The 24,319-nt window shown below is 42.9% G+C and overlaps 1 protein-coding gene across 1 annotated transcript; it reads left to right on the top strand.

The window, feature by feature from the left end:
• The first annotated feature begins 1,302 nt into the window (after positions 1-1,302).
• On the top strand, positions 1,303-23,088 carry SSC4D (scavenger receptor cysteine rich family member with 4 domains). The gene is made up of 10 exons (XM_083379519.1): positions 1,303-1,379; positions 3,331-3,366; positions 6,671-6,970; positions 11,339-11,653; positions 14,050-14,133; positions 15,637-15,714; positions 17,243-17,557; positions 18,395-18,472; positions 19,627-19,962; positions 22,433-23,088. The coding sequence occupies exons 2-9, from the start codon at positions 3,354-3,356 to the stop codon at positions 19,941-19,943; spliced, it is 1,500 nt and encodes a 499-aa protein (XP_083235645.1). The 5' UTR covers positions 1,303-1,379; positions 3,331-3,353; the 3' UTR covers positions 19,944-19,962; positions 22,433-23,088.
• The last annotated feature ends 1,231 nt before the right edge of the window (positions 23,089-24,319 follow it).

The following is a 24,319-nucleotide window of genomic DNA, read 5'->3' as shown; positions in this document are numbered from 1 at the left end:
TCATAAGTGTGAGGCCCAGTCGTAAGTCACATTTTTACTGCCATTATAAGTTCAAACAACAGTAAACAAATGGTTACAAGTCGCGGACTACCTGTACTTTAAAAGATGTGCCTGTACAGTATGTAAAGATGTACATATTGAAAGATTCCAAAATTGGTCCCTTCGAAAACGGGTGAAATATGCAGATCACGGAATTGGCAAGGTGGAGATGCTTCTTCTCCTGTTCCAATTCTGAAAAGGGGTATGTGTGTGTGTGTGTGGGGGGGGTTGTCGGGTAAAGAATAACCTGAGGCCAAGCCACACACTTTCCTTAAGCCAGGACAGGTTCAGGCTGCTGGCTTGAGGCCGATTCATCTGCCATCGCTCAGTCTTTCTCAGTGGCCAGCGGGAGAGGGAAAAGTAGGTAAGGGCCCCACAGGACAAAAGTCGACATTATTTGCAAAGGAGCGTCGGCAGCATGAGGGATGAATAGAGCATTCAAACACACACACACACCCCGATGGAGCAAGATTGTTTTTCATTCCCAGATGCCATTTGTCTGCTGGTGTGCAGCACTCAAGAATGGAGAAAAGTGTGTGAGAGTGAAATTGTAGGTCCACAGGGGGGTGGGGGGAAGATGTTTTTTTTCCATTCTATCTCAAATAGTCCTTTTGAGGCTGGATTATGGAGGCTAAGAGGGTAAGGGGAGATGGGCAGCTTTAGGGTTAGAGCAGTCTTTCCCAACCTTAGCTATTTAAAGATGTATGGATTTCAACTCCAGAATCCCTCAGCCACCCATGTTGGCTAGGGGATTCTGGGAGCTGAACTTCACACATCTTAAAAGTACTGAGAAACACTGGCTTAGAGCAACCGTCCCAGCAGTTTTCACCGTCCCAGAGATTGCTCCACAACTTTTTTGAACTGTCGGAATTGCAGAAGTAGGTTATTTTTATTGAGTAAAAATTGGTGCATTGAGTCCCACTCTCAGTGATGTCATGCCACATCACTGCCATACCACCTGTGATTCTCAGAAACTGACAAAAGGTGGGCGGGGGGAGAGAAACTCCAGGTTGGGGAATGCTGGTGTATAAGGAAATTAAACTGAGCTAATTTGCATTAAAATACAACCTTCATCCGTTTCTCTACCATGCCAAGTTTCATGTCTTTTACATGATGAGAGACGGGTGCCTCGGCACTGTCTTTCCCTCTTCCTGGTGTGGCTTGGCAGACGTCCCTCGGGAGAACATCAAAAATCTTCCACTTCATCCTGCAAGAAGCAGAAATGAACTTTGGACCTTGGCCAGGTTACAGGAAGGAAGATCAGAAGCCAGGACTCTGGGTACCACCTGCCTTACTGACCCTGCCAACACTGGCTCCATTCTTCTTCCTTTTACTAACAGGTGAGTAGTCCCTCCCCCTCCTTTTCTTCCTCCGCTGCTTCTTAGTAGGCCACCTATAGTTATGAAATTAGATAGCATACAGATGATTGTAAATTTTATTTTTATTTATTTTAATTCCATTTATATCCCGCCCTTCTCCGAAGACTCAGGGCGGCTTACAAGCTTAGCAGTAGCCTTCATTCTATGTATATGCCTGCTTATTAGGGCTTTCATACACCCCCCAAGCGGCATTATTACAAAGTCAGCTTAATTGCCCCCAACAATCTGGGTCCTCATTTTACCCACCTCAGAAGGATGGAAGGCTGAGTCAACCTTGAGCCTGGTGGGATGCGAACCTGCACTAATTGCAGGCAGCTGGTGTTACTTAAGGAGGCATTAGCCCACTGCTCCACCAAGGCTCTTTACATGGACAAATGCAGGTAATCCTTGACTTATGACTGCAATTTGGACCAGAATTTCCAGAATATTGCATCCAGTTTTGGCCACCACTATATAAAGAAGATGTTGAGACTCTAGAAAGAGTGCAGAGAAGAGCAAACATACAGTATAAAGAACGGTTGCTGGAATTGGGTATGTCTAGTTTAATGAGGAGAAGGACAAGGGAGGACATGATAGCGGTGTTCCCATATCTCAGGGGTTGCCACAAAGAAGAGGGAGTCAAGCTACTCTCCAAAGCACCTGAAGGCAGGACAAGAAGCCACAGATGGAAACTAATCAAGGAGAGAAGCAATCTAGAACTAAGGACTAATTTGCTGGCAATTAGAAACAATTAACTAGTGGAACAACTTGCCTCCATAAGTTGTGGGTGCTCCAGTCCTGGAGGTTTTTAAAGAAGAGATTGGACAACCATTTATCTGAATAATGTATAGGGTTTCCCGCCTGAGCGAGGGGTTGGACTAGAAGACCTCCAAGGTCCCTTCCAACTCTCTTATTCTGTTCAGTTCATTGCTAAGCAAGGTAGTTTTTAAGTTTTTTTTTAATCCCATTTATATCCCGCCCTTCTTCGAAGACTCAGGGCGGCTTACAATCTAAGAAGCACAAATCAATGTTATTAGCAATAGCCTTCATTCTATGTATATGCCTGCTTATTAGGGCTTTTGCCCCCCCTCCCCCAAGCGGCATTATTACAAAGTCAGCTTATTGCCCCCAACAATCTGAGTCCTCATTTTACCTACCTCGGAAGGATGGAAGGCTGAGTCACCCTTGAGCCTGGTGGGATGCGAAACTGCACTAATTGCAGGCAGCTGGTGTTACTTAAGGAGGCATTAGCCCACTGCTCCACCAAGGAGCAGAAGAATGAAGCTGAAGTCACCAGCCTGAGGATGACGGATGAGATTTCGTCAAAACGTTGCCCTGATACCTCCAATTCTACGTGGGGAAAAACCCGAATGACCAAAGATCTACATACAAACACCCGCGAAAACCTCAGAAAATGTGTATGTATATATATATATATATATATATATATATATATATATATATATATATATATATATATATATATATATATATATATATATATACTGTATATATATATATATATATATATATATATATATATATATATATATATATATATATATATATACACATCATACACACACACACACACTTACATAGATTTGTGGATTTCAGCTCCAGAGGTCCCAACCAATCTTGTTGCTTTCCACTGTGTTGAGATTAACAGGTCCCTGAATTTCCTATCATCCTACAAGGATGGGGATTCTGGAATGTGAGTCATTAGAATCCTAGAGTTGGAAGGGACCTCCAAGCCTGTAAACTGCTTGGTGGAAAATTTGATAAAGAATTTTAGACAAATGGTTATACAGCCTGTTGTAAGTCTCAGCACACCTGAAAGTCAACAGATGGAGAAGGATGTCCAGGTTTAATTCCTGAAATGGGGATATAATTGAATTTTGCATGAACTTATATTATTATTATTATTTTGCAGCTGGTAGCACTGGGGCTGCACCGATGACCATTCCAGGTGAGACTGTGTTATATGGAGATGCATATAGAATTTTAAGGCTCTTCCATATCTGGCCTTTGTGCTGCTTTAGCATCACTATCATCTCTTTCTAGCTTTGTTTCCTACAGCATCATTCTTGGAACAGCTGATTTTCTTCCTGCTTTCCTGAAGGGCAAACTACCAAACTTTCTATTTTAATATTTGCAACCTGAGACTCTCCAGTTTTGCTAGTTCTCTCTCTCTCTCTCTCTCTCTCTCTCTCTCTCTCTCTCTCTCTCTCTCTCTCTGTGTGTTCCATTTCCCGTCTACCTATTTTAAGGGTCCTTATTAGATTTCATAGGCAACTTTTATCAATAAATTCCATGTTAACACCTGCCAATCTACCAATGCAGTCGCTAAAATTCAGCATAACTTGATGTTGCATAATCATTCAACTACATTTTGTCCATTTCTAACTGAAGAATGCACTGTATGGGTTTTGTTGGAAGCTCAGGAATTTTGATCAAATGAATAAATGCTAGATGCCAATTAGGAAAGAGTTACAGTAATTCAAACTGAAACATATTTCATCAAAGTAAATGCTTGACTTGTACAGTTAAAACTCAGTCTGATAAACAGGTGTTAAAATAGCCTTCTTATGGCTCTTCATCTTGAAACTGGGCTTAGAATAGAAAGCTCTTCAGATAGAAAACAATCTCCTGTAACATTCAACTTGATTACCTTAGTGAGAATTGACTCTTAGCAAAAATAAGTGATGGTTCATTGCATCTGAGCCCAACTAAATCATAATGGACATAATGTACACCTAAAGTTAGCAGGTATTTGTTAGGTATCATGGTAGTGCCAGCAATAACAGCTGGACTGGTAGAGTGGTTAGAATGCAGTATTGCTGGTTACCTTTACCCACAGCCTGGTTAGATTCTGACCTGGTCAAGGTTGACTCAGCCTTCCATCCTTCCGAGGTCGGTAATATGAGGACCTGAATTGTGGGGGCAACGTGCTGACTCTGTAAACAACTTAGAAAGGGCTGTAAAGCACCATGAAACTGTATATAAGTCTAAGTGTCATTGCTAACAGCGGGGCATAAAAACAGGAGCCAATGATCCTCAATTGTTTTCAAGAATTTGTACTTTAAGGCAGCGTTTCCCAACCTTAGGAACTTGAAGATGCGTGGACTTCAACTCCCAGAATTCCCCAGCCAGCTGGCTGGGGAATTCTGGGAGTTGAAGTCCACGCATCTTCAAGTTCCTAAAGGTTGGGAAACGCTGCTTTAAGGTATGGTTGAGCACCAGAACATGCTGGATATTTTCCTCCTGGTTGACAGATCCCCTGGAGGTTGGACAATTGTAGAGCCCCAGACCCAAGGCCAGCTGATAGAATGCTTCAAGAGACAAGTTGAATGTAGAAGACCATCAAGCTGAAACTAAAAATTATATGTGAGACTAAGAAATCACAGTTGCAAGATGAGAGCCAGAGAGCATGCCTCAGAATTATAACACAGCAGGTTATAATTGATAACAGACGTTGTGCAGTCTGGATGGTTAGACCAAGCCAGAGAAACTATCACTTATTGAAATATTCCATCTGTAGTCCCAAAGGTTTTTTTTTCAAAGGCAACTGGACTTTTTTTTTCCTTGAAGACCTTTTGCTTCTCATCCCAAAAGCTTCTTCAGTTCTGACTGAATGGTGGAGAGTGAAAGGATTCAATTCTATACCATTCAGTCAGAGCTGAAGAAGCTTCTTGGATGAGAAGCGAAACCAAGGAAAAACAAAAAAAGTCCAGTTGCCTTTTGAATAAAGCACCTTTGGGACAACCATGACCTGGATGACTGAGAATCTCCACAGACACCCTGTCTGTGGAACTCTGATAGTTCACCGGAAGAAACAGTGATCCACAAAGTTTGGGGTTGATGGCTCCAATTCTAGCAGCCACCGTAATCCTTTCCCTTGGTGGGTTGAGTCCAAGAAGAATTTGCAGTTTTAATGGGCCATAGCTATATTAGATACCTTTTCATTTTCATTTTAATTAATTTTAATTTAATAATATTTCTATACCACCCTTCTCCCAAAGGACTCAGGGCGGTGAACAGGGCAAGAATAAAAATACAGGATTACAAAAGTTAAAAAATAATTAAATACATGCCCATATACTAAAAATACATCTTAAAACCCCAATAAAATAACAATAACAACCTCCCCCAGTCCCCTCATCAGGCCAGGCCAGCTTGTTCAAAAAAGTATGTTTTTAGCTCGCGGCGAAAGGAGCGAAGATCGGGCGCCGTCCGGAGCTCCACCTGTAGCTGATTCCATAGCTCCGGGGCACTCACAGAGAAGGATCTCCCCCTGGGGGCCACCAATCGACATTCTCTGACCGGTGGCACCCTGAGGAGACCCTCTCTGTGGGAACGCACAGGGCGGAGGGAAGTTGATGCCGGCAGCAGGTGTTCCCTAAGGTACTCCGGCCCCCTGCCATGTAGGGCTTTGAACACCATTACTAGTACCTTGAATCTCACCCGGAAGGCAACTGGTAACCAATGCAGCTCACGGAGCAGAGGTGTGACATGGGAGTATCGGGAGACTCCCAACACAACTCTCGCAGCTGCATTCTGTACCAGTTGGAGCTTCCAGGTGGTCCTCAAGGGCAGCCCCATGTAGAGAGCGTTGCAGTAGTCTAGTCGAGAGGTCACGAGCGCATGAGTGACCGTGCATAGATCATCCCGGCTTAGATAGGGCCGCAACTGGCGCACCAGGCGAACCTGGGCGAAAGCAGATTTACTTTCCCTTATTCCAGTAATGCCTCAGGATGCAGTATAATCCCTAACATTCTTGAATGACCACCCTGAAAGATTTCAGTGGATGCCTCAAAAATCATGAGCTGCTCTTGGTAGAACTAGTTGAATGGACTCAAAAGGAAGAAACTTTCAGCATGCAGAGAATAATTATATCAACCGTATTTCATAAATAGGGTATGCAAAATATCCTGTCACAGAATATTCCAACCCAGAAATTTGTTTTGATGTCCAGCTACTTTCAGAAGACTCAGAATGGCCCATTTTGAGATTGGGAAGTTCCATGGTAGAATTTTGTTCCCAGGCTTTAATATTATTTATTTAAATTAAATTAATTTTTTGTCTTAGCCCCACTTACTTTTTAAGCCAACCCAGTGCACCTTTGGGGCTTTGAATTCCAATATGTAAAATTAGCCCCAGATGATTTGCCTGACCCTACATTAGTTGCTCACCAGCCATGGTGAAGCTGTTCCTGCCCCACTGAAGTCGTCTTGAGTTGTTCAAGACAGTAGCTTTCCCCTCTTTTCTTCCAGAGGTACGGCTAGTCAATGGACGCACCCGGTGCCAGGGACGGGTGGAGATCTTCTACAACAATACCTGGGGCACCGTGTGTGACGATGACTGGGACATTGTGGATGCCAACGTGGTGTGCCGCCAACTCGGTTGTAGCCGTGCCATCGCCATGCCACCCGCCCTCTCTTTTGGCAGAGGGCAAGGGCCCATTTTTCTAGACAATGTGGACTGCAAAGGCAGAGAGGCAGCCCTCAGTGAGTGCAGCAGCCATGGATGGGGCATCCACAACTGCTACCACTATGAAGATGTGGCCGTCATGTGTAACGGTACAAAGGTTTGGGCCTGGTGGATTGCAGTGGTGGTGGGGAGGGGACTGGTATCAAAGTGGACCCTCCAACCTGATTTGCTTGTTTATTGATTGAGCATTTGTGGTAGGTCAGAACTGTCTTTCCTTCAGGAGTTCATGGTGCGAATACAGGCAGTCTTCGACTTACAACAGTTCATTTCATGACCATTCCAAGTTAAGCACGGCACTGAAAGAAGTGACTTATGACTGTTTTTCACCCTTACGACCGTCGTAGCATCCCCATGGGATGCAATCAAAATTCAGATGCTTAGCAACTAGTTGATATTTGTGACAGTGGCCGTGTCCCCGGGGTCATCTGATTGCCTTTTGTGACCTTCTGACAAGCAAAGTCAACGGGGAAGGCAGATTCAGCTAACAATCGTGTTACTAGCGTAACAACTGCAGTGATTCACTTAACAGCTGTGGCAAGAAAGGTCATAGAATGGGGCAAAATTCACTTAACTGTCTCGCTTAGCAAAAGAAATTTTGGGCTCAATCATGGTCATAAGCTGAGGACTACCTGTATATTTTTTTGTAATTTCTGCAGGGTAGGAATGACTTGAAACAAAGCTTAACAGTTAAAAAGGAAAATAACCACTTTCTTTGCATTCATAAATAGACTTCCCAGGCCTATCATCCAGCACATACCTATCATCATACAGGACTACCTGTATAGAGTCCTCTTCCTTTTTTTTTTGAAACAGACTGAAAGAATCAACATTTTAGACTGAGAAATAATCCTTAGCCCAAAGTTATCCAGGCAAACTCCATACCTGAATGAGATTTGAGCCTTCTCTTCTGTCTTCATTTTGTTCTGCTAAGCGAGTTGCAACATGCATAGTCAGAGGCCACATACAGCCTACCAACCTCTATTTTGGGCTTCTTAAAGTCCCTCCCCACCGGGTGTAATCCAGTAGAAATAGAACAATAATTAAAACATAAATCCAGAAATTACAGATTATTCAAGTCATATTTGAAAGCCACAACAAGTAGAGGCTGTAATATAACTCCCTTGAAGGGGAATATAGGTGGTTCTCGACCTACAACAATTGGGACCAGAATTTTTGTTGGTGAGCAAGTTGATTGTTAAGTGAGTCACCCTGATTTTACAGTCTTTTTATTTTTTTCTATGGTTGTTAAGTGAATCACACGGTTAAGCAAATCCAGCTTCCTCCATTGACTTTGTTTATAGGAAGCAGGCTGGAAAGGTTGCAAATGGGACACATGTCCCCAGGCCATTTCAACCATTGGAAATACACGCCAGTTGCCAAGCATCCAAATTTTGATCACATGACAGTGGGAATGCTGCAACGGTTGCAAGAACTAGTCATAAGTCATTTTTTTCAATGTCACAGTAACTTCAAACCTAAACAAATGGTTTTAAGTTGAGGACTACCTTTATCTTTGTTGTCACCAGAAACATCATACATTGCACTATGCCATAATGTGGATTTCATTTTGGCTTAGTAGTGTATTATATGAATCTGATCTGTATATCTCTTTAAACCAGATCTGCAACAGATAATCCTCTGCTCCTTTCAAGGCTGGAAGTGGCAGAGAGAGTTGACAGCGTGTGCCGTCAGCTTTGTGCTCTTTCGCCAGTGAAAAACTTGGTGATTTTTGCAGTTTCAAGAAATCAGGAAATGTTTGGCCCTCTAAATACAGTATTTTCCTTATCACCTCATGAAAGGGAACATTTAAAGTAGGACTTGCACCCTCATTTAGAATCAGGAAGAATTTGGTAGCATATTTTGCAAGTATCAAATGTCATTAAAACATATATTCTGCAGCTGAGGAATGTTTATGCCTTTTAATAAAAGTTGTTAGTCAGAAAAGATGCTATCAATCTCCTGTATTTTGCTCTAAGGCAGGGGTGTCCAACGCGCAACGTCACATGACGTGTCACGACGTATCGTGACTTTTTTTCCATTGCCGGCAATGGGGTGGGCGCAGTTTCGGCATGATGCATCCGGCCCATGGGCCGACAGTTTGACACCCCTGCTCTAAAGTAAGACTAAACATGCTATAGTGTCCTCATTAAAGAAAGTACAGCTGGTTCTGTCTGGGCTTTCATCAATTAATGGATAAAAAAAAGTGAGGAAGCCTTGATTAAAAGAGTGGCTGAATAATAGTAGCTTTAGAAGCAAAAGAGAATCCTGTCTTCAGAGCATTTTTAAACAGCTGCTTTGTGTGGATCAGAAACAGTTGTAGTGCAAAAGGCGATCAGGACTGACTAAACTGATCAGAACAGCTGGCAGAGTATGGGGCAGGCAACGTTTGAAGAAACAGCACAATTTGTTGGGGGGATTGCATGTAAAGAGAAACACAGATGTGAGTATAACTTTTATAAGAAAATATCCTTGAGTCTGGTGCTTATGTGAAAGAAACATAATAGTAAGCTTTTTGTGTGTGTGTGTGCTAAGGAGAGCCAGTTTGGTGTAGTGGTTGAAGTCATCCAGCTAGTAACAGCAGACAGATCAGTCACTTCCTCCCAGCCTTGGGAAAGAGACAATTTATTTTTTTTATTTATTTTAATCCCATTTATATCCCGCCCTTCTCCGAAGACTCAGGGCGGCTTACAATCTAAAGCACAAATCAATGGCAAACCATTTCTGAAAAACCTTGCCAAGCAAGCTGCAAAGGCTCATCCAGTTGCCAAGAGTCAAAAACTGACTTTTAAGGCATATGTGTGCATACACACAGATGGCAGTAAGGCAGCCTCAATTACTCAAGTACTGCCTACAGCTAAGCGTCCCTTTTATAAGCACAGCATCTGATCTGCACAGGTCAGAGAGAGAAGAGAAAAGGATGAACTGGGAGATGAAGGAAGTGATGAAAGAGGAAGTAGGTTACAAAGAAAGTTTTTCAGACAAGGAAAGGAATTCAAAATGAAGAATCCTTCTACATCTAGCGGTCAATATCTATTTTGGAGAAGTGACCACAGTAAGATATTTTTTTTTCAGAGAGGGAGGGATAGGTGGCACCTTGAGATGTATCTCCAGGCAATATGTGATATGAGCATCACATTATCTACCCCTGAAATACCAGATATATAAATTAAAAGTCTGGATGTCACCAGAATAAATAATAATAGCAACATTGCCTATGGTTTAAATATTATTTCTAAGGGGAGCATGTGGCTGAGCTTTTTTTTAAATGTTTTTTTCCCCATCAATCTTCCCCAATTGGTGTCTTTCAGATGTTCTAAGACTAGAGGTTCTTGAAATATATTTGGAGGGCACAAGTTTGGGAAGGCTGGTTAAATCCATCAAGTTGACCTACTATAATTTAAAATAGAAGTTGTGGGGTCCTTGTTGCTCTCTGTGCTTGGTAGTTTTCTTGCAGATGTTTCATTTCCAAACTAGATAACAACATCAGTGCTAACAAATAAAAGTTATAGGGCCTGCATATACAAAGAAGATGGGGGAGGACGCAAAGCCTGTGATGTTGATATAATTACTCTATGGTTTTCTTGATTTTCTTGCATCAATTTTGTCTGTCTTTGTAGAAGTGCTACCCACACAATCAGGAAAAGACCCTGCCAGCAAAACAACCGCAGTCACATTAAAAGATAAGAAAAGTAAGTGCTTTCTAGATTTAATAAAAAAAATCTTTAGCTGGCTTGCTTATTTATTTTTGCAAGCATATATCTTGGAAAAGGAAGGAAAGGATATTTGTCTCAAGGACCTTATAATATAATGTAGCATATGATGGGCATCATCTGAACGGGAGGAAAATAGAAGCTGAGCAAAAGTACTCATTTATGTCAGATATTTATGTTAGGCTTGGATAGAGTGGTATCTGGTAACTGTAACAACTTTTTACTACAGGTACTGAATAGCCATTGCAATTCTCTGCTTTGTTCATGGAATTTTATAGCACAGGACCAGAGAGTTCAGATGATCAATTCTTCCATTCATTGCTACTGGCTTTTTTTGTTTGGTTCCTTTTTCTTATTGGAAAAAGTCAATGATGGCAGCGCAGAAAAGTGAAACATTGCGTAATAGTGGTCCCTATTTTTCTACTTGCATTTTTTATGTGCTTTCGAACTGCTAGGTTGGCAGAAGCTGGGACGAGTAACAGGCGCTCACTCTGTTACGCGGCACTCGGGATTCGACCCGCCAAACTGCCGACCTTCTGATCGACAAGCTCAGCGTCCTAACCCACTGAGCCACCGCGTCCCTTATAGTGGCCCCTTAATAATGTTTTTTTTCCCCCAGGTCTTCTTGGTTTCTTTTTAGTAGGCATCTCTGCCTCTTTCTGTAAGAAGAACTCATTCTTGCTCTCAAAATCGATAAACACAGCAAGGCAGATGGTTAGATGATCCTCTGGTCTCTTTCAGGTGATGGGAGAATCCGGCTGGTGAATGGGGCTAACGCCTGCCAAGGCCGAGTGGAGATATTCTACAAAGGAAACTGGGGCACTGTGTGTGATGATGAATGGGAGCTGCGTGACGCCAATGTCGTATGCAAGCAGATGGACTGTGGTCGTGCAGTGGCCTACAGGACCAACGCCTACTTTGGCTACGGCACCGGGCGCATCCTCCTAGATAATGTGAATTGCGATGGAAACGAGCCACAACTCTCAGCCTGTTTCAGCCTGGGTTGGGGCATCCATAACTGTGGTCACCATGAGGATGCTGGGGTCATCTGCTCTGGTGAGCAAATTGGAAAAGACATCTCAGCCATCTAGGCAGTTCCCAGGTCTCTCTTGTTTGTGCAGAGAGATTTTGAACTTTAGCAATATAAAAGAAGGGGTGTGCAAACTGTTAACATGACCAAACTTGGAAGATTCTGTTCTCTTCTTTGAATGACTGTTGTAAATGTACTACAAATGGCCTTACCCGGAAGCAGAATACTTTAACCTTGGAACTGCTCTTTTTAATTAAAACAGGGAGTTCAAGGTCAGAAGGTCTTAACCTTGATGTTGATTGAAATGTTTTAAGGGGAGTGGGGGTGGGGTGGGGTGGGGTGGGGGAGAGACCAGGCTATCACCAATGGAAGCTGAAATAGGAACGTAAGTAGATTTTAGTTCTGTTTTTTTATACCTCCCAAAATGTCCAGTACTGGTAGTCCTCAACTTATGACCAAAAATTGAGTCCAAAATTTACATTCTGTGAAACATTTTCTTAAGTGAGTTTTGCCCCATTTTACAACCTTTCTTGCCACAGTTGTTAAGTGAATCTGGCTTCCCCGTTGACTTTGCTTGTCAGAAGGTCGCAAAAGATGATTCGCATAACCCCGGGTCACAGCAACAGTCATAAATATAAGTCAGTTGCCAACTGTCCGAATTTTGCTCCTGTGGCCATGGGGATGCTGCAAAAGGGTTGTAAGTGTGAAAAATGATCACAAGGCACTTTTTTCAGTGCCCTTGTAACTTTGAACGGTCATTAAATGAACTGTTGTAAGCCAAGGACTACCTGTAACATGTCCTGAGCCACAAGATTAGATTAAGATGGCAGCGTATGTATCCTTGAGAACTTTTCTTTGTATTTTAAAGTATCGTGTGAATGCAGCTTTGGTATAAGGGGAAAGCTTAAAGAAGCTCAAATATTGTTTGAGTCTCCCAACATGAATCAGTATGGAAACAGAATTCCTAACTGGAACTAATGCAACTATGAGACCTAAAGCTATGTACTGTGTTTCCCCAAAAGTAAGACCTACCCCCTAAAATAAGCCCTAGCTTGATTTTTGGGGGTGGGCCTAATATAAGCCCTACCCCAAAAATAAGCCCTAATTTTGGGGTGAGGCATACACATAAGCTAGGGTGGGGATGGGGATGTGGAACTGCCCCACGCGCCCCTCACCCACTTACCATGCAGCCAGGCCTCTCCTCGTTGGCCCACTTCTTCTCTGGCATCCCCAGGCCTGCATTTCACAGTTAGGACTTTCCGGAAGGCCTCTGCAGCCAAGAACCGAGGTATGGATTGAATCCATTGTTCGGTTATCGGCTGCAGAGGCCTTCCGGAAAGGCCTGACTGCGAAATACAGGCCTGAACTCCATTCTCAGCTGCAGAATGAAGCTGCTTCTTTGGCTGCAGAAGAAGTGGGCCTGCTGAGTGGGGCTGTCGGTGCTGGAGGTGAGTAGAAAAGACACCCTCCACCCCCACCTGAAAATAAGACTTGGTACCTCTTTTGGAGGCAAAAAAAAAATTGGGGGGTGGGGGAAACATGGTAGTGCTTCTTCCTTGGTGGGAGACTTTGCCATTGTTATTTCAGCTCATTAGGTTTGGGAATTCTAGGACTGACAATCCCAACTCATTTGGAGGGTACCTGTTTGGAGAATATTGCTCTGGAAAAATGAAAAGATTTTAACATAGGATGAAAATGGAAACATGGAGCTTGTCCAGGGAATCCTTGAAAGAAGAAAATTCTAGAGATGGAGTGCAACAATAGGAAACCCCCCCCCTCATTTTTGGTTATTGCCTTCTAAGATGAGGAAGTTCTTTTACTACTTCTAAAAAAGTTAGTTAGATCTAGATAAGGCTTCCATGCCAGACCTTAGTCACAGACAAAGTAGGAATAAGGAATAGCAGCCCTTGAACTGTCAAGATCTCAGATCATGTCAAGCCAGGTGAGTCAAAAAAACTGTGTGTCTTGAATAGGCATAGAAATGGCACTGGATGTGTTCTCACCAGAGAATTTCCCATAATTAGCAATGTTGTATTCAATTAACACAATTTTCTGGATTCACATGACATAATGAGCCAGGCAGTGATCACACAACTGGATTCACCCAACATGCTAGGCTAAGATGTGATAAGATTTGAGTAATTTTGTTCGGCATGCCTAGAGTTCTGTTATAAAATTTCCAGAAGCTAGGTTCAAGGACACCAACCTTCAGGATCATTCTTTGCCTTTGTCCTTATTGTTAGAATTATTAGAAATAATTGAAGTGCCCATCAATTGCTTTTCATTTAATATTTTTAATGAGCAAATTATAGTTCACCAGAAATTGATTGATGGCACTGACTCTTCAGCAGATAAGTTGGAAATCTGTCGCTGGCCCATTGACTTGGCATGGCCAACCTTTCTTATTGTTGTGTTTCAACAGGGCTAGGGACAACCACCACCATCATGCCAATCACTACATTAGTGGTAGAGAACTCTAAAGAATCATTTACCGACACAGTCACAGGTAAGAGGGGCCGTGTTGTCTATAATTTCATTCTCCATAAATCTCAGAATTTGAGGGGAGGGAATGTGAGCCCTATCAAACTCTTACAACGTGGGTCTTGTGTCTTCCCATGCTGGGGGAGGAAGAAGCTTTAGAACAATATACCTGGACACCATATTGAGGAAGGCTACCAAAACTAGGCCAGTGGTGTACTGAAAAAAGGGAACAGGCTGATTACAGGAAGGATAACTCTTAGACCCAGGGCCACATTTGACCTCTGAGCAGACTACCGACAGTTACATTCCAAGAAGTAAAGAGAACCAGGGGTTTCTGCAGGGATGGATTTAAAAAGTTGGTGGCTTTGGAAATATGGTCATGGCTGCCATTTTAATTTTTTTTTTTTGGCCCATCATCCCTCCAACATCCTTATATCCTTTTACCCAGTAGGTAAAGAATTAGGCGATACTTGGAGCAAATCTAAATTTTATCTTCATAGTTTAAATTAATCTTATTTTTAGCCCTTGGAAGGATTAACAGTGGCAATTTGGTGGCAGTTTGGAAGGAACTGTGACCCGCTTCCAACTTCTGGGTAATACTGTGTATGAGCACAGTAGCTTCAGTGTTTGGGTTTTAGGGCTAGAGTAGGAGTGTCTAACTGCCGGCCCGCAGGCCGGATGCGTCATCTGGAAGCCCCGCCCACCCCATTGCCGGCAATGGCAAAACCGTCCCGATATGTTGTGTGATGTCATGTGACGTCGTGAGTTTGACATGTCTGGGCTAGAGGGTCAAGGTTTGTTTTTCTTGTCGTTTTTGCATTGGAGCTATGCCCACATTAGGGACAATATTACCATTTCAGAGAGGGCGTTTCAAGAGTGATCAAGTAGTAGCAAATCTCAGATGTTCTTCCCTAAAGTTTGAGACACAACTCCAGGGGCCTATTGGGAACCCACTGATCTAATCTTTGCTAAGGCAATGCTTAGAAAATCATTATCCGTTCCGGCTATCAAAATTTCAGAAGAATATTGAAAAGTGGAAAGGGCTTAGACTGGATGACGTGAAGTGGTAGGAGATTTGGAACTCAAGTTTCAAAAGGGGCAAGATTGAAGGAATTGGGGAACCCCAGGTCTGGAGAAGCAACCATTAAGAGGAGATACGTATTCCATTGTATTGATCTGTTTAGATAGTAATGAACCCAATAATTCCCATTGTCAGTAGGTAGGAGTCTGATAATTTAAACTCAGAAAAAGGGATTAAACTCAAGAAAATGGGGATTTTAATAATATCCTTGCATTTGATCCTGGATCCAGCTGCCTTGCCCACCAGCTGAACCTCCTCAGTGTACGTTTTTAAACAGAGGCTAGAGAGCTACTGTAGTTGTGGATTTTCTTCATGAGATGAGGTATTAGATCGTCTTTTTTTCCAATTCTGTGATTCTATAAACAACAGAGAATAGCCCACCTTCCTAACATTCATTTCACATAGACATCAGGATGGGAATGTTCTCACAATTGAATGCCTTTGCAGTTACCGAGGATAAAATCCAGTCCACCTCTGAAACCGAGATGGCGATGACTTCAGCCCTTCTTCTCTTGGAAAAAAGAAGTAAGTTTTAATACCCTTTGTACCTAGAAACAAGCCCCAGATGCTATGCAAATATTATAGTATTGGTCTGAACTAGACACAAATGGCCCTTTTAATTTTCTATCACATTTCTGTGCCAAAAACAAACAAACAACCCTGTGTGATTCATCCTGGAAAAATAAAAAGTTCTCCAATACAATTGTTTTTCTACCCAAGAGGAAGAGTTCACTCATGGTGAGAGAATTAAAGCAAAGAAACCCGGCTGGGACATCTATGGGGAAGGAAGGGTTAATAAAATCAAGGCAGGTAGAACAAGAATGGGAGACAAGATAGGGCAAGACAAGAAGCGATGAGTGGAAGCTTGTCAGAGGGAGATCCAGGCTGGAAATAAGCAGGGAAATCCTGACAGTGAGAACTTTTAATCAGTGGAACATTTCGTAGAATTGTGGGTAAACTTGGTTTTTTTGCCAGCTTCTCAACCACACCAAATGCTCATCTCCGTTTCAAAGCCGAAGAGCCAGCGCTTGTTCAAGGACATCTCCGTGGTCATGTGGCCGGCATGACTAGACGCCAAAGGCGCACGGAACGCTGTTACCTTCCCACCGTAGTGGTCCCTATTTTTCTACTTGCATTTTTACGGGCTTTCAAACTGCTAGGTTGGCAGAAGCTGGGACGAGTAACAGGCGCTCAGTCTGCTACGCGGCACTCGGGATTCGACCCGCCAAACTGCCGACCTTCCGATCGACAGGCTCAGCGTCCTAACCCACTGAGCCACCGCGTCGCTTTCAAGAAACATAGAAGTGATATTTGAGTGCTTTCTCTATTCTGCTCTATCACTATTAAGTCTGTATTCTTTCCATGACAATTACTGTTACTACTACTACAGTTCATAGTATTGCTATTGACTTATTATATTGCTATTAGCAGTCTATGTTCTTCATACTATGCTCTGTACAACTATTGGTCTGCATTGATGTTTCTTTCTTAAGTCTGTTCTATCTTAAGTCCCTTCTCTCTGAAATTTCTTCTTCTTTTTCTGTTAATGACCAGCATGTTCTTGCACCTTTTTTTTTACTTTGGGCTTTGTCTTGCTAGGTTGATATACCTCTCTTCCTCCATTTCTTCTGAAGGAAAAACTCCCCCCCTTCATTAGCTGCTCTGTTTGCTGGTGGATGTAGTAGAGCTCCAAGACCCCTGTCTCCGCTCCCAGCTATGTCAAGGTTGCAACTTTATTTATTTATTTAACTCTGCTGATGCTGGGAGAAAGGCTCAAGTAGGAGGGGGGGGGGGAGAAGACAGCTCAGGTACCTGCAATTTTGTCCAAGCAGTCTGCTCTTCTACAAGGAGATCTACACAAAACTGAAATTTGTGACCACCAAAGTATTTCTAGAGCCTGAAATGAGAGAAATTGGTTCCTCTATAAAAGCCATGCTGAGTGGATTTTTTATTTATTTCTTTTTTTTTTTGCAAAGTTCCAAATTAACTGCAACTCTGAAGGTTGTCATTTTTGATGCCAGCATTAGCCTTTTCTTTCTCCCACTCTGACCAGCAGGTGGCGGCATACGCCTGGCGAATGGGAACAGCAGCTGCCAAGGTCGAGTGGAAGTCCTTTATGGGGACCTCTGGGGGACCGTTTGTGACGATGACTGGGATTACCCCAACGCTCAGGTAGTGTGCCGCCAACTGGGCTGCGGCGCAGCCATTGGGGCTACTGTGCTGGGCTACTTTGGCTACGGCAGTGGGCCCGTCCTTCTGGACAACGTGGATTGCATTGGCACAGAGACTGATCTGACCGACTGCTTTAACCTGGGATGGGGACAACATAATTGCGGGCATCACGAAGATGCTGGCGTCATCTGCAGAGGTGAGAGATGCAAGTATCAAGATTCATTATGATTGACCCCTCCTATTGGCCGCTTCAGAAGTGTATATACATGCAGAGTGTATATACATGCACACATTACTCTTTGCTCAACTCCCTGCAAAATGGGTGTGTGTGTGTGTGTGTGTGTGTGTGTGTGTACGAAGTGGACTGCAAACCCCATTTCAGCTTTCTCTCTGGAAAGATATGGCATGTTCTTCCCTTTAGTTTGCTGTTCGGGAAAATGTAAATGCTCAGTTCACAGGTAGGCAACCTCTTCTAACACAGGTGAAATTTTCAGACCATATTATGAGTACTCCTTTTTCACTGATTCCCAAAACATTTTCTTGATTACTATGACCAATTACAAAACAGTCATTTACCGAAGCAAATTGCTAAGTTGCTCCAAGCAGCTCGTCTACTTGAGAGTATTTCCTGTTGCTTCAGTTTTACCTTTGATTATTTTTTTTTCTGGACCAGTGGGCTACAGAACAAAGCAGCTGCAGCCATTCTCTCTTCTTACTTTTGGAGAAAGACTAGGGTGCTTAGGCAGAGGCCAGAGTGGTGCCGGAGTTTACATATTTGCTTGGTCTGCTTCCAGTTTATTGTTACTTTTCAATTAAAAAGTTTTTTCTCAAAAAAAAAACCCAGGCAAGGTGGGAGCGTGGGGGGTCTAGAAGAGATATCTGCTGATGCACTGGACACCAGCCCTAAGTAAGACTGGGCTAAAACATGCCCTTAAAAACAAAGAACCATATCTCAAGATTGACTAGTTGAACATGCACTTGTGATGTTCCTCTTTGCCAGTCTGCGCCCCTAAGCCTTTTTCCTGGATCCCAGGTGCAGAAGAATCGGGAGCTTCCTCGCAAGAAGACACTTTTGCTACCACAACCTCAACCACTACTCGTCCCAAAGATGGTATGTAGAGACCCCTAGTTGCTCTTAGCATGTGATGCTCTTAGCTTGGGGGTGGGGGGGAAATTGCAGTGTGTAAAATTGTGCATGTTATTTAGAAAAAGGACCCAGGAAGAAAATGTTCTGGACGGGGTGAGAGTCCATCCAGTAAAGTGAATGGTGGGACATTTATAGAGATTCTCAATCTTCTATCTAGGTCATTTATTTTCCAAAAGGCCACTGGACTTTCTTAGTTTTTTCCCTTGAAAACATTTCCTAAGAAGCTTCTTGGATGAGAAGTGAAACGTTTTCAAGGGGAAAAAACCCAAGAAAGCCCAGTTGCCTTTTAGAAAAGTACCTTTGGGACGTGAACGGTGGCATATTCCAGACCAGCAAAAGGAAGAGTTTTTTTTACACAGTAGTACTTATTATTCAACTACAGAAATATGATGGCTTTTCTTGCGGGATACTGGCTGCCTGCAACCCAGCGGTATAATTTGGTTGCTGAATTAAGCTATTTGATGCTGAACCACCATCAGGTGCAAGAAACCAGGATTTGGGATAGGGTTCAAAAGTACCATTAGTTTCTTTCATGCACCTATACACAAGAATCTGAACTACTAATAGTCAAGGCAAATTGGTCCTAGGTAGGAGTCCACAGAATTCATGGGGGGCTGGACTTAGGTGTCTTAGGTCTCTCAGCCTGGTCATCTGATCTAATGGCTTAAGTCTATACAACATGCTAAGCCATGCACTCATGCACTGACAAAAGTTGTAACTTATCCAAACATGGCACGTGAATATGGGTTGCTGGGTTCTGATGGCCATATGTAGAGCTGCGCTGGATTACCTCCTTTTTGGAGTAACTTCGAGCATGCATAGATTTTAAGGTGCAGATTCGAAAGGAAACTTCCGCTTTTGTCCATTGTTAGGACACTGTGCCCCAAAGGGGCTTTTTCGAAAAGGCAACTGGACTTCCTTGGGGTTTTTTTTTTTCCCCTTTGAAAATGTTTCGCTTCTCATGAGAAGCGAAATGCTTTCAAAGGAGGGGAAAAAAGTCGCCTTTTGGAAAAAAGCGCCTTTAGGGCAACCATGACCTGGATGATTGAGAATCTCCACACAGACGTTACGACACTGTGTTTTTCATGTCTTTCAACCTGCCTTCAATCACCGTTTAGGTTTTCTGCGGCTGGTCAATGGCAGCCATCGCTGTGAAGGCCGAGTGGAGATGTTTTACCTGTCTCAGTGGGGGACGGTGTGTGACGATGCGTGGGATCTCAAGGACGTGAAAGTGGTATGCCGGCAGCTTGGCTGTGGAGGTGCCTTAGCGGCCTTTGGAGAAGCCCAGTACGGCCAAGGCAAAGGATACATTTTCCTGGACAACCTCAAGTGCAAAGGGGACGAGGTGTCTCTTCTGCGTTGCTCTCATATCCGCTGGAATGTGCACAACTGCGACCACTCGGAAGACGCTGGTGCCCTCTGCCACCTGCTGTGATGCTAAGAGAGACAGTTAAGTGAGTTTTTTTTTTTGCCCCATTTTACAACCTTTCTTGCCACAGCTGTTAAGTTAAAACACACGGCAGTTGCCAATTTAATAACATGGCTGTTAAGTGAATCTGGCTCCCCCATTGACTTTGGCTTGTCAGAAGGTCACCCCCAAAAGAGGAACACATGATCCCAGGATACTGCAACCGTCATAAATAGGAGCCGGTTGCCAAACATCTGAATTTTGATCATGTGACCATGGGGATGCTGCAATGGTCGTAAGTGTGAAAAACGGTCATAAGTCACTTTTTCCAATGCTGCTGTAACTTCAAACAGTAATTATAAGAACTGTTGTAAATCGAGGACTAATACAGATGTAAAATTCCCGGTGAAGTGAAAGAACTGGCGAATAAAATATTCTGAGGTTGACTAGAGTCATTCATGCGGGAGACAAATTTAATCTATATCTCTTAGTCGTGATTTCTGAATGGATATTTTTTTCTTCAGAAGTGTCTGTCTCTGAGTACCAATTGATTTGGGGCAAAAGCTATTATCTTTGTATTTTATATTGGGCTTCTCAAAAGGATATTGCCAATCACTCAATGGGCTCTTTGGTCTGATCTGCAAAGCAGCCCTTCTTCATACTAGTTTATTTATTATTTATTTATTGATGGGATTTATATCCCGCCCTAACTCCCGAAGGACTCAGGGCGGCTAACAACAAAACATATAATAAGTACAGAAATTAAGATAAAAATAAAATTAAAATCATCTGTGCAATAAATTAAAATTAAAAACTAAAAATAAATTAAAAATTGTAAATATAATTAATTAAAATGCCTGTCAGTCCAGGTCAGCCTGGTGGAATAGGAGTGTTTTGAGGCCGCGGTGAAAGGACTGGAGATTTTGGGCCATCCGAAGCTCAGGGGGGAGCTGATTCCATAGGACTGGTGCTCCCACAGAGAAGGCCCTCCCCCTGGGGGTCGCCAGCCGACATTGCCTAGCTGACGGTACCCTGAGGAGGCCCTCTCTATGTGTGAGCGTACTGGGCGATGGGAATTCGTTACTTGTGCTTGTGTAGAATAATCTTCCCAAATCTGGCAATCCTAAAATTTGGTGGACTATCACTTTCATAATCCCAAATAAGGCTTGATGGGGATCATGGAAGTAATCATCAAGTAATTTTTATGCCACCCAAAGTTACTTTATAGGGGAGATGGGCAGCATAAAAAATTAATAAACCAAAAAATAATTTGAAAAGCGTCAAGTTTAAGAAGTCCAGCATGCCCTGTTTTTGGCATTTGGTAACTGGAACCATGATAATTAGCAATAATATTTCCATGTACAGAGTAAATGATTAGAATCCTCAGAATACCCATGATTGAGTTACTGCAGATGCAAAAGTAGTCTGGAGAACTTCCAATGCTTTCCTTATATTGTTAGCCATCAGAGTCAATGGCTGGGTTCCCACAATATATTAAGCCATGCTTTGTTCTCTAAGCTTCAACTGATTGCCTTCACATATCATATAAAACCTGAAATGACACTTTTATTAACCAGGATGGCTGGATTCAATCAGCGTTCCCAAGCCAAAACAAACGTTTCAGCCCTAATTTGTTGAATAAACCATTGTGACAGGTACAAATCTATTGTTGAGCTATAGTGAATAGATTTAAATTTCAGTAGGAGGGTCTGCAAGGGGATCAAAATCTGGAGGCTGCTGTGTGCTCATCTTCTTACAAAGTTTACCTTTCCTTCTTCTGTGGAGGCTGGTGCATCACACACTAACATAAGCAAAGAACATTATGCCAAAGTTTCATAACCTATGAAGCGTTGACTCCTCCAGTTTTAAAAGGAAGAGGAGACTGATGGGACTTTTGGCTTACTTCCCATGTTACTCTATGGCAGGGGTAGGCAACCTTGGCTGTTTTATGACTTGTGGACTTCAATACCCAGAATTCTGGGAGCTGAAGTCCACAAGTCATAAAAGAGCCAAGGTTGCCTACCCCTGCCGTAGAGTATTATGGGAAGTAAGCCAAAAGTTCCATCAGTCTCCTCCTCCTTTTAAAACTGGAGGAGTCAAAGCTTCATAGGGTGCTTTGCAATGACTCTTGAAGTCCACATCCCCATGAAGCATCTCTGTGCTATGTCGAGGTGCCCTCATTCAAGCTGGGCTGCTGCTGTGGTGGTAAAGTTCACCCAAGAAAGCTTCATGAACTCATTTTCTTTAAGGCAGGAAGACCATCACTGTGACAATCAAGGACTTATCTTGACTTTTCCCAGAGTGTGTTACTTTCACTGTGCAAAACCCAAAGATGAGGTGGAATGCATCCGCTTTGCACCCCCACAGATTTAACCTACTAAGTCAGAACACCTTATGGCTTAATAGGATGAGTAATGCAGCCATATTTTAAAAGGTTTCTTAAGTTGTTTTGGTATTAGATGTATCAAACCAGAGTTGGTTAAAGCTGTATTTTGTTTTTGTTTTTGTTTTTTCAGATGAAATTCGTAGACTTCCAGCTCTGTACCAACTTTAAGAAACTGAACTTTCTCAGTGCATGACCAAAGTCTTCATACTGGAGTGGCGTCTTCTCAGTGACTTTTGTCCATGTGATCTCCTGCACATACATCTCTATACCTGGGCTCTGCATCACTTCAAATTTGATTCCAAAAAGTTGCTTCAGAAGCTATAGGAGTACAGATATAGCATTTGCCTGCAGCACTTTAACGCACCCATGTCTTTTCCTGGAATTGCATGGCTATCCTTTTGCCTACCGTGTGACCTTGGAAAAAGATATAGCTACTTTAAAAAGGTCGCAGACAAGTGCTGTGTTCTCATTCCTTCATACCCCAAAGCATCATTTTCAAGTTAAATCTGAAGCATGACCATCTCAGTGTGCAGTTAGTTTATGAACCAGATGTAGTGTATTTTTCAGAGCAAGTCCCCACACAAGACACTTTGGACAGATCCAGGGCAGATCTCCGGAAATCTTTTACCCCAGCATATAATGCATTTCTAGTCTGTCATTTTGATAATAGGGTTTCTTCTTTTGGTGTACTGGTTTTTATGGTGGCTCCTCAGGACAAATGCGTCTTCATCATGCTTCTGGACAAAAATATGTTTCAGGTGTGATATTTAATAAAGGTAAAGGTTCCCCCGCACATGCATGCTACTCGTTTCCAACTCTAGGGGCTGGTACTCATCTCCATTTCAAAGCCAAAGAGCCAGCGCTTGTCCGTGGATGTCTCCGTGGTCACGTGGCCGGCATGACTAGACGCCAAAGGCGCACGGAATGCTGTTACCTTCCCACCGTAGTGGTCCCTATTTTTCTACTTGCATTTTTACGTGCTTTCGAACTGCTAGGTTGGCAGAAGCTGGGACGAGTAACAGGCGCTCACTCTGTTACGCGGCACTCGGGATTTGACCCGCCAAACTGCCGACCTTCTGATCGGCAAGCTCAGCGTCCTAACCCACTGAGCCACTGCGTCCCTAAGCCAAGGTGATTAGAGTTTGGCTTTTAGCATCTTGCATTTTAAGGGTTGTCCAGGATAGCTGGGTTTCAGGAGGAGGAACTAAGAAGGAAGAACAGAATCCTGAGATGTTTTGGATAACACACTGAGCTCTAGGCTCAGCATGCTTGGCTACTTGTTACTTAGGTTTGTTTCTATTTATATTAAAGCAATAATTTAGGCCATTTGTACCTGGGCTGATAAATATGTACTTGCAGGTTTAATCTCCTGTACCTTTGAATACACGAAATCTTAACAGGCCATCCCCAAAGGTTAAGGTTTTATCGGGACTGGAGAACATAGGAATATATATGTACAGGTAGTCTTTCAACTTATGACCACAATTGAGCCCAAAATTTCTGCTACTAACCGAGACGTTTGTTATGTGAGTTTTGCCCCTTCTTGCAACCCTTCTTGCCACAGTTGTTAAGTGAACTGCTGCAGTTGTTAAGTTAGTAACATGATTGTTAAGTGAATCTGGCTTCCCTATTGACTTTGCTTGTCAGAAGGTCGCAAAAGATGATCACATGACCCCGGGATACTGCAACCGTCGTAAATGCATGCCAGTTGCCAAGCATCTGAATTTTGATCATGTGACCATGGGGAGGTTGCAACAGTTGTACATGTGGAAAACGGTCATAGGTCCCATTTTTCAGTGGTATTGTAACTTCGAACGGTTACCAAATGAAACTGTTTTAAGTTGAGAACTATCTACTTTCATGTATTGTTAAACTACTGCTCCCAGCATCCCTCACTATTAGCCACCCAGGCCAGGGCTGGTGTTAGTTGGAGTTTAGGGAATCTGGAGTTTCAATGCATTTTGTGATGTGCCTTTTCTAATACTTAAGACAATTCACTGCAATGGCCCCAAAGGCA

This window comes from Vipera ursinii (genome assembly GCF_947247035.1).
Source record: "Vipera ursinii genome assembly, chromosome: 1".
Classification (NCBI taxonomy): domain Eukaryota; kingdom Metazoa; phylum Chordata; class Lepidosauria; order Squamata; family Viperidae; genus Vipera; species Vipera ursinii.
This window is presented reverse-complemented; position numbering and strand designations above follow the sequence as displayed.